This window comes from Cebus imitator, unplaced genomic scaffold, assembly GCF_001604975.1.
Source record: "Cebus imitator isolate Cc_AM_T3 unplaced genomic scaffold, Cebus_imitator-1.0 Scaffold201, whole genome shotgun sequence".
Taxonomy (NCBI): Eukaryota; Metazoa; Chordata; class Mammalia; order Primates; family Cebidae; genus Cebus; species Cebus imitator.
Genome location: NW_016107516.1, coordinates 645,483 through 663,722, shown reverse-complemented (window position 1 = coordinate 663,722; position 18,240 = coordinate 645,483). Strand labels below are relative to the sequence as shown.

The window sequence follows — 18,240 nt, the reverse complement described above, 5'->3', positions numbered from 1 at the left end:
TTTGTGATCAAAGTAAAAACATTTATTGTAACTGTTGCTTACAAAGAACTTTAAGCTACTTTACCATCAACAAAGAAAAATATTTACAACATGTAATAAAAGATCATTAGGCAAGCCTATTAGCAACATGCAAACAGCTGAAAAACTACTTTAAAGAATAAAAGTCTAGCCTGAATAGAAATCAGAGCTGAAATCGTATTTCCTGAATCTTGCCTGAGTTAATAATACTGTCTAGCCCTCTGAAGAGGAAATACTGAATCATACAATGGTAGAGCTAGAGGGAACATTAAAGATAAAGAAATATCTTCTCATTTTATAGATGGAAAAACTTAGGTCTAGAAAAGGTTAACTATCTGAGCCTCATGCCTCACAGCTAGTCAACGATAAACAGGCCAAGATACCAGCGCTTCTGACTCTCAGCCTGGCACTGTCACCACTGCACCACACTGATCTGACAGATGCTACATCTGCATTATAAATACCAAAACAAAATTTTTAATAGCAAGGCTTTGTCGTTTTCTTTAACCCCTAGGGCTTCTTCATGTCCTTTTGGTAACATATATGCAAGTGCAGAAAATCACACAAAATTTGTATGTCCCAATAATAATAAAGTTATTTTTCTATTCCCCTATGTAAGTAAGAATATAAAAAATCTTTTCAAAGAAATAAAAATTCAGGCTAATCAAACCTGAATAATATTTTTCAAAAAACTTCAGAAGACAGTTTAAGATAGTGGTTCTTTTTTTGACTAAAGAACTCTTTGAAAATGAAATAAAAACAATAGTTCCAGGAAAAAAAATGTACATGGAGACAAATAAATTTAATTTTCCCAACAATGAAGTTGTCCATGGAACTCCTGAAGACCATTCATGAACCCTAAGAATCTTTGAGCTAAGAATAATACATTCTTAACACATTTATTCAAAACTCTACCTGTGAGCTACAAAAGTAACTCTAAAGCTATTTTTAATTGCCTATTACATTTTATTATAAGATTCACTCAACTGACTGAGCTGAAAACTTTTGATGAGAAAGAGGTAATTATGATGAACAGATATGACTTATAAAACCCTTAAAGTCACAGTTCTCACCTTTCATTGGTCTAACTTTCATTATTCTTTTGAGTATAATCTCTTGCATTTAGCTCTTTCATATGCTCCTGGCCATAGGGAAAAAAAAGGGATTTCTCCTTACTCTGCATCTTGATGCTAAGGACTCTGATCTTTTGATCTAGTTTAAAACTTACAATGTTTAATAAAATAGATATACAATAAAATTAATTAAATGTCACATCACCACAGGTATAACACACATAGTATGAAAATTCTTCCTTCAGCTCAAAGGCTATGGGTGGTAATCAATGTCTTTTTCAATTCTGTTTTTCAGGTTAACGGTGAAAATAATACATTGCACAAATGAAGCATAAAAAACAACTTACATGTAAATTTAGAAGAAGCCTTACCGTCCTGCAGAGGAGAGAATTCTGAGTTGCTCTTCTGCCTGGGTGGTGTTAACAACACAGCTGGCTCAAAAATATGTGCTGGAAAATTCTTGGCCAGATTCATGCTATCTGGAGGATTTGGCACCTGAGACAGTTTAACAGGCAACTCTTCCTGTGGGAATTCAACCACTTCTTCCTCTAACACCAATGGCACTGAGATATTGGCATTTACAACTGGACCCTCTGAAGAAGATGAGAGGATATTAGTACAACAGGAACAAAAAGAAACTATGGGCACATTTCAGGTACTGTATTTATTCTTAAATGCATCTCAGTAGAGTGCAAAATCCACATGAATCCACATGGCTCCTGGAGCCTTCACTTTCTAGGCTGTATCCTCATCTGCCAATCATTCATGGGCAGGCTCCTGGGGGGCCAGCACTGGGAAGTAGTTACTATTTTGAGAAAGGCACTAGGACCTCAAAGCCATGAAAAGTGAGCCACTTAGGGACTCCTAAAAAAATCAATGTGGCACCCTAGAATGTGGCTTATTCTTTTTTTTCAGACAGGGTCTCACTCTGTCACCCAAGCTGGAGTGCAGTGGAGCAATTTTGGCTCACTACAGCCTCGACCTCCCAGGCTCAGGTGACCTTCCTGCCTCACCCTCCCAAGTAGCTAGGACTACAGGCATGCACCACCATACCCAGCTAATTTTTTTTATTCATTGTAGAGATGGGGTTTCACCATGTTGCCTAGGCTGGTAGAATTTTTCATTATTTGTTATGGATAGCTTTGTGATGGTCATAATAAGGAACAAAATGGCTAAAATGGGGCATATTAGTGCACTGACTTCCATATACAAGGCTCCTTACAAACCAAGGAGCTTCACAGGTCATGCATTATCACAACATAGTCACATTCCATATTATTTTACAAGAGTTACAAGAGCTGAGACTCAGGAAGATACTACATAAATCTTTGGTCTCACCTACATAAATCTGACTTTTTCCACAGGCAATAACAAAAACTAACAATAATTCTACAATACGCTTACTCCCAACCCTTCTCACATATTCCTTGACTGAGATGTTAACAGCAAGACTCCACCAGAAGACAGAGACCTGCCCTAGCCATTGACTTTATCTCATACAAGTTAAATTTTGGTCAGTCACCTCTTAGAATCCATCCTAAGAAAACGGCTTTAAATACATCAAACACTTTCCTTACAGACACTCATCAAAGTCTTACTTAAAAGTAAAAAACATGAAAAAACTGACATGTCCAATTCAGCCTGTAGCATATGATGGCACATGAGATGAGGAAGAAATTTCAAAACAGCACTACCACATATGAACAAAAGTTATGCATTTCTAAAACAGTATTTTTCTCTTTCCAAAACCATCTCTTCTGAATCTAGGGCACTGTGGTTAAAAGTGCTAGCACTAAAGTCTCATTGGTCTAGGTGTCCAGTTTTGCTGCTTTCTACCTGTGTGACTGCTAAGTTACCAACACTCTCTTAGCCTCAGTTTCCTCTGAGGATAACACTAATGGAGAAAACAATAACACCTACCTCATCAGGCTATGATGAGATAAACTGAAATGATGCATGTAAGACTTAGGTATCTGGCATGAGCAAGCATCCAATATTAGCTGGAAAGTAGTGGCAATTGTAGTAGGAACAATACTGTATATGCATAAACAGTCAATAAGTCTATATAAGTTTAGAGACTTAGGGTTTGATTTGTTACCTAAGGCCATTAAGTCTAATGAGTCTGAGATAATAAGACCACACTCACCTGGACTGTCCATAACTCTTCTACCTGTGGTTCCCCTTTCTGATGCCTGAATTTCTTGTCTGTTATTTATCACTGGACAGTTCTTAATAGCATGTGTGAGTGATATTAGTTGCTCATCTGTTGTGACCATATACTGCTGAAGTCTTGCCTGGGGAGGAAAACATATGAAATAATATTACTAGCATATCAAACATCAAACCACCACCTAGAAAGCAAACCACACAAAGTATATGTGTGTTTACACATGTATAATAGCGTCATTTTAAATATTTCAGGAATTTGAGACTTTCAAATTAAAGCAATGCTATCTATAATTATAAATATTCCAGTAGTCCCATGATAGGGAAATGGTTAAGTAAATCATGAAATAGTAATTAATACCCTTCTATAACATTAAGAATTAACCTTTCTACAGAGCTTTCCATTTACAAAACCTCTTCATATAGATGTCCCAACTGACTCTTAAGCTACCCCCAAGAGACAGAGATACATGAGGTGGAGGAAACAGTGAAGATTACCCAGGCATTTAAACTGACAAACATGAACACTCTAAATATTTGTGGTAATGCATATGAAATAATGTTAAGGGAAAAAAGAAAAGCACAAAATTCTGTATGTAATTAATATGAATATTAATTACAACTTGGTTTTTATATAAGTGCATAAGACAGATAACACTATATTTTCTATATGTATATATTCTCATTTGTCTATGTGTGTGTGTGTATATTTTTTAATATCACATAAGGTTTTTTGTTTTTTTTTTTAATTTAAAAGATCATCCACAAAATACCTTACCCATAGATTTAGCGAATGTGTTAAGTGTTTGGAATTCCATTCTTACATGTAAAAGTCAACCAGATTGCCCAGAAGTTTAGATGAATTTGTTTTGTTCTTAATCTTTTCTACAAAGATGATATAAGAAGGTCATCTAAAAACATCAGGTTCGATCACTACCATATAATGCTCATCTTTCTTAAGTTACATATTGGTGTTACGCGAATGGTTCTTAGAAGTAGAAAAAAATTGCAGGTAGAAGGAAGAAAAGGAGAGTTCTGTAAATTGCTGACACCCTGTAATAACAACAAAGTAAGAAAATCAAAGGCTGGCAGCCAGTAACAAACTTCTATCTAAGCATATATATCTTTCTCATGCATGCTTAGAGAGATACAGACATTAGCTAAGTCAGGTGCAGCCAGACATCAGAAATATTAATAGTACTGCTGAATGAAGTATAGTAAACATTTTTATACCGCCAGCCCAAATTTTTTCCCAAATTCCACACTCATATATCCAGTGGCCTACTCAACACCTCCATCTAGAGCTCAAATAGACTTCTCAAACTTAAGCTATATAAAACCACATTCCTCCTAAAGCCTTCTCTACCTCATAAATGGCAACTTCATCATTTTAATCATTCAGCCCAAAACTTTGGAGTTACCCTTGACTCTTTTCCAATATCCTCTGCTTCACTCCATATCAAATCAATTAGCAGACTGCATTGGTCAGCCTTCAGAATGTATTCAGAACTTGGGTACTTTTCACACCCAAGCTGCCATGTCTCACCTAAACTATTCCAGTAACTCCTAATGTAATATTCTGCTTTGTTTGGCCATCTAGTCTAGTCCTATACTGTTCTCAAACTGTATGCTGAGGCACCTCAGGTCATTAAAGTGAACTTACAGGAACACCAGAGGAAAATTTAAATTTTCAAAGGAAACAGTGGTGCTTGCCATCTATGACACACTGGTGAACTATTAGCTCAAGAGAGTTCACAGTCTCAATGTCAGACTACATTATATTACTTTGTCAAATGTTCTCATGGCTGGGTTTTCAGTAGTCACTAGGTTAAAAAAAAAAAACAGTTCTGGAGGAAAATCAGTGTGGAACAGGAAATAAGAAAGACTGTGTCCCATATGATTCCACACTTTGAGAAGTGGTTTGGCCGGGCGCGGTGGCTCAAGCCTGTAATCCCAGCACTTGCGGAGGCCGAGGCGGGTGGATCACGAGGTCAAGAGATCGAGACCATCCTGGTCAACATGGTGAAACCCCGTCTCTACTGAAAATACAAAAAATTAGCTGGGCATGGTGGCACGTGCCTGTAATCCCAGCTACTCAGGAGGCTGAGGCAGGAGAATTGCCTGAACCCAGGAGGCAGAGGTTGCGGTGAGCCGAGATTGCGCCATTGCACTCCAGCCTGGGTAACAAGAGCGAAACTCCATCTCAAAAAAAAAAAAAAAGAGAAGTGGTACAGTGCTCAAAAGGTACATATAACCCATTAGTAAATAATTGTAGTTATTTAAGAGAAAGTATTACTTTTTCTCAAACAGTCGGTTGTTAGAACACAGTTTTTTGGACTTAATAAGCAGAATTGTTAGGTATTCTTTTGGTCTAGGGGTGTTATAAGACACTAAGGGCACTGCGACCCAAGAAAGGGTACCAATCTCTGATCTAGTTTCAACACAACCCAGATTGATCCTCTTAAACCCAAGACAAATCACGTCTCTTCTCTTTACATATGTATTCCCATCTCACTTAGCATAAAAGCCCAAGTCTTCAACCAGCATGCAAGCCCCTATGCGATCAGGCTTACCTGATCTTGTCTCCTGCCTCTCTCTCTTCCCCATACTCTACTCTTGCCACACTGGTCTCCTTGACGAATCTAAGCTCACCAGTCACACTCCCACCACAAGACCTTTGCACTTGCTTTTCCTCTGCCCAGACTGCTCTTCTCTCAGCGACCCACATGCTCACTCCTCACCTCTTCCAGGTCTTGGCTCAAATGTCACTTCCTCAGACAGGCATGGCCCATCTCATTTGTAACTGCATCCTACTCCATCTTATGTATTTTCTATGCCTTTGTGTGCTTTATTTTTCTTTGAAGTACATATCACTCGCTAACTTACCATACTTCCGCTTTTTGTTTTTAGGATTTATTTAGAATGTAAGCTCAATGAAAGTAAAGTTTTCTATATTTTGTTCACTATTCTATTTCCTGTACCTGGAACAGTACCAGGCCCATGGCGGGTATTCAATAAAGATATGTTGAATAAATTAGTACATTTTAAAACTGCACATCTTCCCAGGAGAATTAAAAACATATGTTCTGCAAAAATATGTATAACAATGTTCATAGCAGTATTATTTGTAACAGACAAAAAGTAAAAATAACCCAAATGTTCATTAACTAATGAAGGGATAAATAAAATATGGTATATCCATACAATAGATTGTTGGGCAATAGAAAGGAATGAAGTACTGATACATGCTAAACATATTAACCTTAAAACATTATGCTAAGTGAAAGAAGGCCACATATTCCATTGTTCCATTTCTATGTAATATCCATATTGGGCAAATCCACAAACACAGAAGTAGATTAGTGACTGCCAGGAGCTCCTGAGAAGAGAGAATGAAGAGTACTTCTAAAGAGTATAGGATTTCTCTCTGGAGTGAGGAAAATGTTCTGGATTTAGATAATGGTACTGGCATACAACTTCAAATATACTAGAAACACTGAAATGTACATTTTAAAAGGGTGGACTTAATGGTATGTGAACTCTATTATCAAATATGCGTGTGTGTGTGTGTGTGTGTGTGTGTGTGTGTGTGTGTGTGTGTTAAGACAGGGTCTCACTCTAGGGGAGAGTATAATGGCAAAATCATAGCTCACTGCAGCTTCAAACTCCTAGGCTCAAGTGACCCTCCTACCTCAGCCTCCCAAGCAGCTAAGACTACAGGCATGTGCCACTGTGCCCAGCTAATATTTTTATTTTTTGTAAACAGGTCTCACTTGTTACCCAGGCTGATCACAAACTCCTGTCCTCAAGTGATCTTCCCACCTCGGCCCTCAAAGTGTTGAGATTAAAGGTGTGAGCCATTGTGCCTGGCCCTATATTATCAATTTTAAAAAATTATACATCTATATCTAATGTCCATTAACACAAATAATTTATCTTCTAACTACTGTTTTTCTAAATAAGATAAGCAGTTCTCTTCTGGCAAATAAATAAAACAATAACCACTATATAAGAACAAAAAAGACGAATAAAATAGATTGTGTACACTCAAGAAGCACAGTCTCAGTGACAAGTACACATATAATACGGTAAACTCAATAATACCAATATCCAGACAGTATCAGAAGTGCACAAAGAAGCAGAGTGCAGTGGTACATGCCTGTAATCCCAGCACTTTTGAGGGCCAAGGCGGACGAATCACTTGAGCCCCAGAGTTCAAGATCAGCCTGGGCAACATGATGAAACGCCGTATCTAAAAACACAAAAAGTTAGCTGGGTATGGTGGTGCACCTCTGTAGTCCCAGCAACTTGGGAGGCTAAGGCAGTAGGATCACTTGAGCCCAGGAGGTCCACTACAGCCTGGGTGTCACACACTCCAGCCTGGGTGACAGAGTGAAACACCATCTCAAAAAAAAAAAAAAAAAAAAATAGTAGTACCCAAAGGAAGAATGCTCAATGCAGCATAGAAGCAGTAGGTTTTCTAGAAGAAAACTATGTAAGTCTTTGAAAAAAGAAAAGGAGCAATCAGTCAAGCAGCAAAGAGGACTTTATGTAACAAATATGAAGATACTGTCAACAACTGTAAATAGCATCTGATTTAACTGCAAAAGGACTCCTGAAAGGCTATCTTCTGCTGTTTTGAAATTAAAAGTGGCTATCATAACACTCATTTCACATTTTGGATTAACTACTGTAACAATGGTAGTTATAATTTAAATGCAGACTCTGTCTTCCCACTAAACAGTAAGTCTCTTAAGACAGGGAGACAGTCTATATACTATTTCCAAGCTTCTACTATAATACCTCCAATGTAATAAACGTTCAGTAATAGCTACCACTGATGATAATATGACTGATAAGTAATCATATCAACACAGTTAAACCAAAAACAACTTTAAGAGAATCTAGTACATGTTTAAAGACGTTTTATACCACTGAACACATAAAAATTGGGATCTCATCTGAGTACCTGTGTAGCAGCATTTTCTTCTCTAAGAAGAAGAATTTCAGCTGTCAGTGCATCAATGAGCTCTCGATGATCACCTAATACTTGTTCCAATTGTTGCCTTGTCTCTACTTCTTTACGTAACTGGATCTCACTCTACAAAAAAATATCAAATAAACGTCCTCCAATAGCATCACATGTTGAAAACTAAGTTTTCACTTAAAGTTGGCAAAGATGTTTACAAAGAAGCATATATTATGTGACAGTAATGACAAAGATTCTTATTAAAAGGTTTACTATATTTAATTAAAGAAAATGTGTTGCTTTATTCTCATTTCTTTAAATAGAATAAAATGAACAAAATGTTACATAAAATTAAGTAGCTACATTTTTTGTAAAAAGAAAGTAGAGGGATACACAAACACATATTATTTGAATACACACTGACCATCTCTAGAAAAATACACTGGTATCTGGTAATAATACTTGGCTAAAAGTAAGCAAACAGACTGGCTGTAAGTTAGGGATGAGAGTTAGACTTTTCACTGTACAATCTGCCATATCTTTGAATTTCATATTACGTGACTATATCGTCAATTCAAAAATTAAGTTTGTTAAAATATATTTTAAAATACATGACTACAACTTTAAATGGTTTAACTTTGTTAAAGCAAGTGATTCGCTTAAAAGTACATGCTTCTGGCCGGGGGCAGTGGCTCACACCTGTAATCCCAGCACTTTGGGTGGCCAAGGCTGGCAGATCACGGTCAAGAGATTGAGACCATCCTGGCCAATATGGCAAAACCCCATCTCTACTAAAAATACAAAAATTAGCTGGGCATGGTGACATGCGCCTATAGTCCTCGCTACTCAGGAGGCTGAGGCAGGAGAATCACTTGAACCCGGGAGGTGGAGGTTGCAATGTGCCGAGATCACATCACTGCACTCCAACCTGGCAACAGAGCAAGATTCTATCTCCAAACAAAAAAAGTACATGCTTCTAAGCCTGAAATACTTTCCAAGAGCCAAAAGCATACTCCTGAAGATTCCTAAGGGTGAAAGAATGTTAAGGCTTTAATAGGTCTGACAGTACAACAAATCTTTCATTTAAAATGAATTTTAGAGTCAGGTGTGGTGGCTCATGCCTGTAATCCCAACACCTTGAGAGGCCAAGATGGGAAGATCGCTTTGAGCTCAGGAGTTCGAGACCAGCCTGGGCAACATAGTGAGACCGTGTCTCTACAAAAAAATACAAAAATTAGCCAGGAGTAGTGGCGTATACCTGTGGTCCCAGCTACTCAGCAGGCTGAGGCTGATTGCTTAAACCTGGGAGGTGGAGGTTGCAATGAGCCAAGATCATGCCACTAGTGCGCTATAACCTGGGCAACAGAGTGAGACCCTGTCTCAAAAAAAAAAAAAAAAAAAAAAAAAAAAAAAAAAAAAGGCAATTCAACTTTAGGAAGACAGCTCTAGAGAAACTGAAACATCTGTATTAAGGTGGTAGATCTATTTTGTTAATAGATTTTCCTTAAACACTTTTGTCATATTTGTATAACAGGCTTAAGTATATAACAGTTTAGATAGATTTTTAAAGATGAAATACATAGTCAACTCTAATTCTGTGACATTCTGTGGATGGATTATTTGAAATCAAATTAAAGAAACTTTAATTTGATTATTTGAAATCAAAGAAAAATTCTTAGTTTATAAATTATTTTTACAATAAAACATCTCTGACTTAGACAATGAAGCTATACTTGAGTTACCTATATATGTGAGTTACTTATCTGTATCACATACAGATAACAAAGAATTTTCCCACCTATCATGTCTACAGATGATAGGCAATGCCACTCTCCAAACTGAACGTGGGAGTAGGAAGCAGAGAATAGCAATAGAATGAAGACATGGTTAATAATTCTACTTAATCTACAATTGCCAAACAGCAATATTTAATATTAGCACAAGATATAATTATATTAATGGCAGATTTACCCTACTAATTATCATTTGCTAAAGCTCTTATTAAAATCACTTATCTGAGCATGTACCTACTAATGGCAGAAAAGGACTTAAAGGATAAGCCTTTACTGCAAATATAAAACTGAGGTATTTTAAAGGAAGCTATTCAAATTTGGCTGTTCTTTATTTGGAGGCTACAATAGCTGGAGAGGAAAAAACCCCATGCATTTCTGCCTGAAGGGAAAACTCTAATAACCTAATGTTCTTACCTCTTTTTTTTTTTTTTAAATGTATTTATACTAGTAGTTTTATTTTCACATTCACATCTGACAGTTTATTATATACATTTATATCTGACAGTGTGTGTGAATATATTTAGTTGAGAGAGCTTTCTTTAAAATGAGCTGTCTGGCTAAGGGGTAATCACCACTTTGCAAGATTGTTCTTACCTCTTTAAGGTACCGAACCAGGCGACAGAGGGAGCTCACCAGCGACAAAGTGAAGCCTGAAAGACCCTGACTGCTCCCCAGTCCCTTGACCTCACGACCTGTCCACCGCTCGTATTCTTCCATTTCATGTTCCACTTCATGTATCATGTGTTTGAGGACATCCAGACTGGAATTAGTCCTATTTGGTAAGTCTGCAGAGGTTGTGCTACCTGATAACATGTTTTTCTTCGGCTTGGAAAGAGCATGCAAATTCGGTTTTCTTTTCACTGATAATGAGAGAAGTCATTCTATTTTAAGACCAGGAAAAAGTATGACTAGACAACTACTAGAAAGACCTTTTGACTATTGTTCACAATTTATAAAAGGCTTTTATAGATGATATCGCCATTCTTCTCATAAAAATTGAACAGTTTAAACCAGATTTACACTAGCTATAATGAATTTACTGGAACCACTGTTCGAGACTTACATGTGGTAAGAGACATTTCTTAGCTACCATTCAACAAACTCTTAGTTGGAACCATGTGGATCAGATTAAGAGGAAAAAAAATTTACTAAGAGATTAAGACAGCTCTATCAAGTTACATATTTAATCATTCATCTTTGTAAATTAAGGGACTGAACCTTTATTTAACAGCTGTTTTTGCTTCCTTGAGTTCAGCACGTGTCCCACAACAGAGCTTGAGTCTAAAGTCTCAGCAGCTTCTTCAGGCTGAAGCCTGGTTTGGAGTCTCTTGACAGCACTGGTAGCATTGAGAGCAGCTAAAAGATAGAACATTTCCAAAAGTATCTCAAGTGAACAAACATCGTAAGAAAGTATTTCAACTGACAGATCCATCAGTATTTAGACAATTAGTCTAAGGCAGTCAAAACTCAAATAACACTCCTTTAAAAATTACTTCATTCAAGAATGAACTCGATAAAGCAGGCAACTAGAAATAACGCAAAGGGGAAACAAACCTCTTTGTTCCCCTGATGAAAGAGCAGATGATGGCGTTCCTGGAGGAGTTATTTGTGACTGGGTTGCCATTTTCTGCTGAATATCAGTCCACAGCTTATTAATTAACTCAGAATTCTCCTCTGTTAGTTGCTGGAGAAACCTATAAATTATGGGAAAATAAGCTATATAAGAATATTAATATAAATATAAATGATAGCACCTACCATAGAATAATTCAACAACTAACAGTTTGTTGGATGGTAGCTAAGAAATGTCTCCCACCACATGTAACTCTGGAACAGTGTTTCTACTGCATACATTATAGCTAGTGTAAATCTGGTTTAACTTTTATGAGAGTGCTATTATAGAATAGTAGGTGCTATCATGTAAACTGTCCAAATACTAACATATTTGATTTGAAGGAGCTTTTAGTAATTCATAATCAAAGAAAAAAATACTGTTCACTTTAACTGATAAGACAGAGAGAGAGCAAAAATGCCTATCACCTTAGTGCTGGAAAGAATCATTGCATTGGCCTCCCAGTTTCCTACCTACCTTGGTCCCTAACACAAGCATGTTTGCCCTTTCTGAAGTTTTGTGGTATGGCTGCATCCTCCTCTCTCTCTCTAGAGTAAAGTAATTAAGCACATATGGCTTAGCCCTTTTTGGTTTCTGTCCTACAAAGGAGCCTGTCCACAGAGCAGCCAGTCTCTGCTCATCACTGAAGTAAACTGACCACAGCATACTCTGTCCCTGTGTGTCAGGGAGGGGTTAGAGAGAGTGAGAAGAGATGCTGTAGTTTAGGGGTTACTAATTACAAGCACATTGGTTACAGGGCTAAGTATTATGCTGTAAACATCTTTATCACTGATAAGGCTGGTATTATAATTTTCAACTGTGTGATTCATTTATCTATTTCTCAAAGTGCTGAAGGTACAGCCTACCTTCTTCTGGAGGCTTAGTATAAAAGCAAGAAAAAAGAGATAGATGAAAGGAAAAACTTTAAGCAAACGGAACCAAGGCTTGGTGTTTTGAGAAGTTTACAGTCTGTCCAAATTGCAAAAAATTAGTAAAGTCGCTGTTAGGAAAGCATACTCTAGAAAGAAGGACGAGAGTATGGTTGAATAACCTTTTACTAGTTCTGAAGAGATAAGGCGTGTGATTACTGGATCTTCCTAATGATCTCAGAAGAAGCTAACAATAAAGATGTGATTATCCTGGAAGGATCTGTCTATGGAGTAGATTACCATGACATATACAAGACACCTACAAAATCTTTTGAGAATGTTATACCGACAGAAATACTGCTGGCTTGAATTGAAAGACACAAAGGCAGGACGGAATGAAGGAAGGATGCTAGATTGCAAAAAGTCTACAGACTACCTTTCTCAGCCTCTGGTAACCATCATTTTACTCTCTATCTTCATAAGTCCAATTGTTTTCATTTTTAGCTCCCACAAATACGTGAGAACATGTGGCCAGAGCTGCAGATCCATAGGCACAGAGGCCAAGACTAGAGCCACAGGCACAGACAGTAGAGCCATGGATCCAGAAGGGTAAAGACTCAAGTCACAGAGCATTATTTCTAGGTCTTGAAACCTAATAGTATTTGCCCTGCTGAATTTCAAAGTTGCTTGGAACTGCTGATCCCTTTCTTCCTTGATTTTCTCTTGTGAAATGGAAATGTCTATAACTTTCACCCTATGTCTGTCCCATCATGGTATTCTGAAAGCAGACAACTTGTTTGCTAGTTTCAGACCACAAATGAAGAATTTTGCACCAGGATGGATCATATCCAGTTCTCCCATAACTGATTTAGATTACGAGATTTAGGACTTTCTAGCTAACGAGATTTAGATGAGATTTTTGAACTTGAACTGAAGCTGAAAACTGAAGGATATTGGGATGGATCGCAGGGGGCCACTGGAAGGACCCCAGTAGGCTAAATAATAACACCTGAAGATGTTCCATGTCTAAACCCTAGAACCTGTCACTATTACCTTATATGGCAAAAAAAAAAAAAATAAGAAACAGGCAGAGGGAGATCTTTGACACCCACACAGAGGAGACAATGATGTTAAGACAGAGGCAGAGATTGGAGTGATGCAGCCACAATTCCAGAAGCCAGAAGACGCAAGCAACAAATTCTCTTCCAGAGCAGCTTCTCCTCCGGAGGGAGTATGGCCCTACTGATACCTTGACGTCGGCCTAGTGAAACTGATTTTAAATTTCTGGCTCCCAGAACTTGGAAGCAATCAAGTTCTGTTGTTTTAAGCCACCAAACTTGTGAGCTATTTAATATACTTAATTGTGGCCATAAGACAAAGACAAAAACAAAAACGGGATACCACATGGAAGCATAGTACATAAAAATACTTCATGTTCTGTCAAAGCAAAATATACAACTAAAAATGGGGAGAAGGATACAGAGAAAACAATGGAAAAAAAGGAACATAGAAAAACTCACTTATTGTACAGACAATAGGCAGACATTTAAAAAAACAAAAAAATGTTTAAACTTTTTTTATATGTCATTGTCATGTAAAAAAACAAAAAAGTTTTAATTTTTTTTTTTTACATGACAGTGACATGTAAAAAAAGAAAACAAGATTAAAGGCTCTGTAAAAGATATATATACAAAGGTAACCACCAGAACAAATTCCAAACTTCCTAAATACCAAAAGAAATTTTTGAAAAGAACAGAAAAGAAACATCACATAATGTAATTATAGTACAATAAACAGAACTATAAAACAATGTGACAAAGTTAACATTAAACACATCAATAAGTGTTATAAGCTTACTTCAATTAAAAGAATATTTTCAAATTGTCTAACAAGGCAAGATGAACTCTACATTGAATACAAGAGACATACTTGACACAAAATAATTTCAAAAGGCTGAATATATTAAAGATCTAAAATACAGAAGGCTAAATGTAAAAAGCAAAGATAAGCCAGGAAATTGGAGACAAGAAAAGAGCAGAGGTTTCATTCCTGGTATCAGACGAAGTAGAAATGAAATCAAAAGGTATTAAATGTGACAAAGCATATTTTATAATGGTAAAAGTTATAAATCACAAAGAAGATGTAACACTTACATTCCAAAAAACATTTACCAAAAAACACAATCGTGACTTTTATAAGAAAGGAAGTACTTAACTCTAAACAATTAAATATACTTAAACATAAAATGCAAAGAGAAATAGAAACATCCTAGCAGTAGGAGGCTTTAATACACCATTCTCAGTAGAAAATAGTGGCAAAAATAAATAAGGATACAAAAGTAGTAAACAACATAATCAATGAGGTAGATCTATGGATATACATTTAGATCTTTATACCTTGGTAGAGTATATGCTTTTTTCTCAGGCACACACATAAAACATTTGTAAAAATTCGTAAAAAGAAAATATCATTAAGTTCCACAAGTAGAAATATTACAAATCACACTCTGAATATAATAAAGCTAGAAAAACAAAGAGGCTCTGGAAAACCTTTTAAAAATCTTCTATTAGACAACTCTTAAGTAAACATGAAAATATAAACTGAAATTACTTCATTCCTAAAGTAACAAAACACTACATACTAGAATGTATGGTACATATTTATAGTAGTGATTAGAGTAGAATTCAGAGCCCTAAACATGTTTATCAATTAAAAATAAAAGAATGAAAATGAATGTTTTAAATTCTCAATTATGTTTACTAGAAAAACAAAGTAAACCAAAAAAAGCACAGGGAAGGAAATAAAGATAAAAGCAAAAATTGATGAGGAAGAAATCAGAAAACTGGACCTCTGATAAATTAAAAATCTTAGTTCTTTGAAAAATTCATAAAATAGGTGAACTGCTAAAAACCTGATTTTAAGAAAGACAGCAAACCAAAATAAATGATTGAGAGCAAGTCAGCACTGAAACAACATTTTTTTAGAAGTATAGAGATTATTGGCACACCTCTATGGAAATACACTGATTAACCTAGACGAAATGGAAATTTTCCTAAGAAAATATAACTTACAAAAATTGGCTTGAGAAGAAATAGCAGCTTAAATAAAGAAGCAAAGTTATTATGGCACTTCCCCACCAAAAAAGCACCATAAGAAAATAGTTTCAGAGGAAGAAAACTATCAGCCTCAAAAAACAGATAGTCTCAATGCTATATAAATTGTTCCAGGACTTAAAAAATTAGAAAAATCTTCCAGATGGTTCTTATAAAATCAAGTATCACATTGTTACCTCAACTTGATAAAGGCTACAGATACAAACTACAGACAATAAAATTTTTGAATTTTAACACAAGAATACCAAAGAAAATAGTAACAACCTCCAATACTCCATTAATGAAAATAACACATTATGGTCAAATAGAATTTACTGCAGAAATGCAAGAATGGTGCAATATTAGGAAGTCCATAATACCATGTTAAGAGACGTAAGCAGAAAGCTCATGATTAATAGATACTGAAAAAGTCTGATAAAATTAACACTCATTACTGATTTAAAAAACACTCAAGGAAACATGAGTTGATTGGTATTTCCTTAGCATTATTTTAAAAAAATATGTACCTGGGTATGGTGGTTGTACGCCTGTAGTCCCAGCTACTACAGGTGAGGGAGGCTGAGGTGGGAGGATCACCTGAGCTGTGATCAGGCCACTGCACTCTGGCTGGGGTAACAGAGTGAGACCCTGTCTCAATAAAGACTAAAAATAACAATTTTAAGAATGTAAAGAAATAAAGAAAGAAAGAAAAAAAAAAAGACCTCAGTACTAAAGCCAGTACCTTACTTAAGGGGAAACAACAGAAGCATTTTCATGCAATCAAAAGCAAAGCAAGGATCCCCACTATTCCATTATTATTGAACGCTGTCCTATAACTAATAAAATATACAAAAGAAGCCAATTAGAGGTTTAAGACTTAGAAAACAAGCAAAACAATGTCTATTTGCAGAGGGCATGATAGTCAACTTAGAAACCCTTAGAAAAATCAGTGCTAAAACTAATTAAACCAAGATTCAATAAAGTAACAGAATATCAAGGTAACAGATGGGAATCAGTAGCCTTCAGAAAAACAAAGAATAACTAGTTAGGAGGTATAATGGAAGACAAAATTCCATTTAAAAGAACAGCAAAAGCTCCAAAATACTTAGGAATAAACTCAATAAGAAATAAGCAAAATCTATATGAGAGAAATGTTAAGACACTCCTGAAAAACAGAAAAGTAGATTTTTAACAAAAATATACTATGCTCTTGGATAGTAAAATTCAACATGACAAAGATGCTAGTTCACTCTAGTTAATTTAATAATAAAACATGGAATACTGGCCTGGCACGGTGGTTTACGCCTGTAATCCCAGCACTGTGGGAGGCCGAGGTGGGTGGGTCATGAGCTCAAGAGATCGAGACCATCCTGGCCAAAATGGTGAAACCTTGTCTCTACTAAAAATACAAAAAATTAGCTGGGTGTGATGACATGCACCTGTAGTCCTACCCACTCAGGAGGCTGAGGCAGAAGAATCACTTGAACCGGGGAAGCAGAGGATGCAGTGAGCAGAGATCGAGCCACAGAACAAGACTCCATCTCAAGAAAAAAAAAAAAAACCATGGAATACTATTCAAGGACATGGATGGAGCTGGAAGCCATTATCCTCAGCAAACTAACGCATGAACAGAAAACCAAATACCACATGTTCCCACTTATAAGTGGGAGCTAAACAGTGAGAACACATGGACACACAGAATGAAAGAACACCCACTGGGGCCTGTTTTGGGGTGGGGTTGGGGAGGGAGAGCATTAGGAAAAATAGCTAATGCAGGCTGGGCTTAAAACCTAGGTGATGGGTTGATAGGTGTAGCAAACCACCATGGCACACATTTACCTATGTAACAAACCTGCATGTTCTGCACATGTATCCTGGAACTTAAAATGTAAACAATAATAATAAAACATATCCTAAGAAAAAATGCCAATAAGTTTGTGATGTTAAACAAATTTATATGGAAAAATAAACATTTAAGAATCACTAAGTAAACTATGAATGTAAAAAGCTATGAGGGAGTCTATTAAATCACTATAAACCCTCTCTTGTTAGAATATGGTATTAGAGCATGACTACAGAAACAAAGCATGCAGACCAGAATAGAAAATCCAGAAACAGATCCAAGTACATAAGGAAATTTAGCATGTGACAAACAGAGCAATCTCAAATCAGGGGGACAAGGGTAGACTTTAATAAATGATGCTGGGACAACTGGAGAGCCATCTATAAAAAGACAAAAATTGGATTTACATCTCATACTATATGCCAAAATAAACTCTAAATGGCTTACAGAACTAAATGTAAAAAAATGAAACTACACAAGTACTAGAAAACATGAGTGAGTTCCTCTATAACCTGGATTTTAGAAAATTTCAGAATATAAATCAAGATCTACATGCAAAAAGATAATAAATTCAAACTATATTTTGCTTGGTTAAAAAAAATGCCATCAGAAATTCAAAAAATACTGGGAAAAATATTTGTAACATATTATATAGGTAAAAGACTAATATCCTTAATATGCAGAGAGTATTTACAAAGTAAGAAAAACAATACCAAAACCTTAAAAGAAAGATGTGCAAAAGACATGAACAGACAATTGTAATGTCCCTTAACATGCAAATATTTTCAATTTAACTGAAAAGTAA

General features: G+C 36.1%; 1 protein-coding gene across 7 annotated transcripts in view; it reads right to left on the bottom strand.

The window, feature by feature from the left end:
* The window catches only part of SPICE1 (spindle and centriole associated protein 1), a 65,158-nt gene that overhangs the window by 18,020 nt on the left and 28,898 nt on the right, over positions 1–18,240 (bottom strand). For 4 of the 7 annotated variants that reach the window (XM_017547754.2, XM_017547753.2, XM_037745444.1 and 1 more), the window contains exons 8-13: positions 11,574–11,713; positions 11,238–11,375; positions 10,614–10,879; positions 8,227–8,358; positions 3,238–3,385; positions 1,439–1,684 (exon numbers count right to left, since the gene is read on the bottom strand). In XM_017547754.2, the coding sequence (XP_017403243.1) occupies positions 1,439–1,684; positions 3,238–3,385; positions 8,227–8,358; positions 10,614–10,879; positions 11,238–11,375; positions 11,574–11,713 (1,070 nt within the window). The remainder of the gene's footprint in view (positions 1–1,438; positions 1,685–3,237; positions 3,386–8,226; positions 8,359–10,613; positions 10,880–11,237; positions 11,376–11,573; positions 11,714–18,240) is intronic. The other 3 variants (XM_017547757.2, XM_017547756.2, XM_017547755.2) reach the window with 2 other exon arrangements.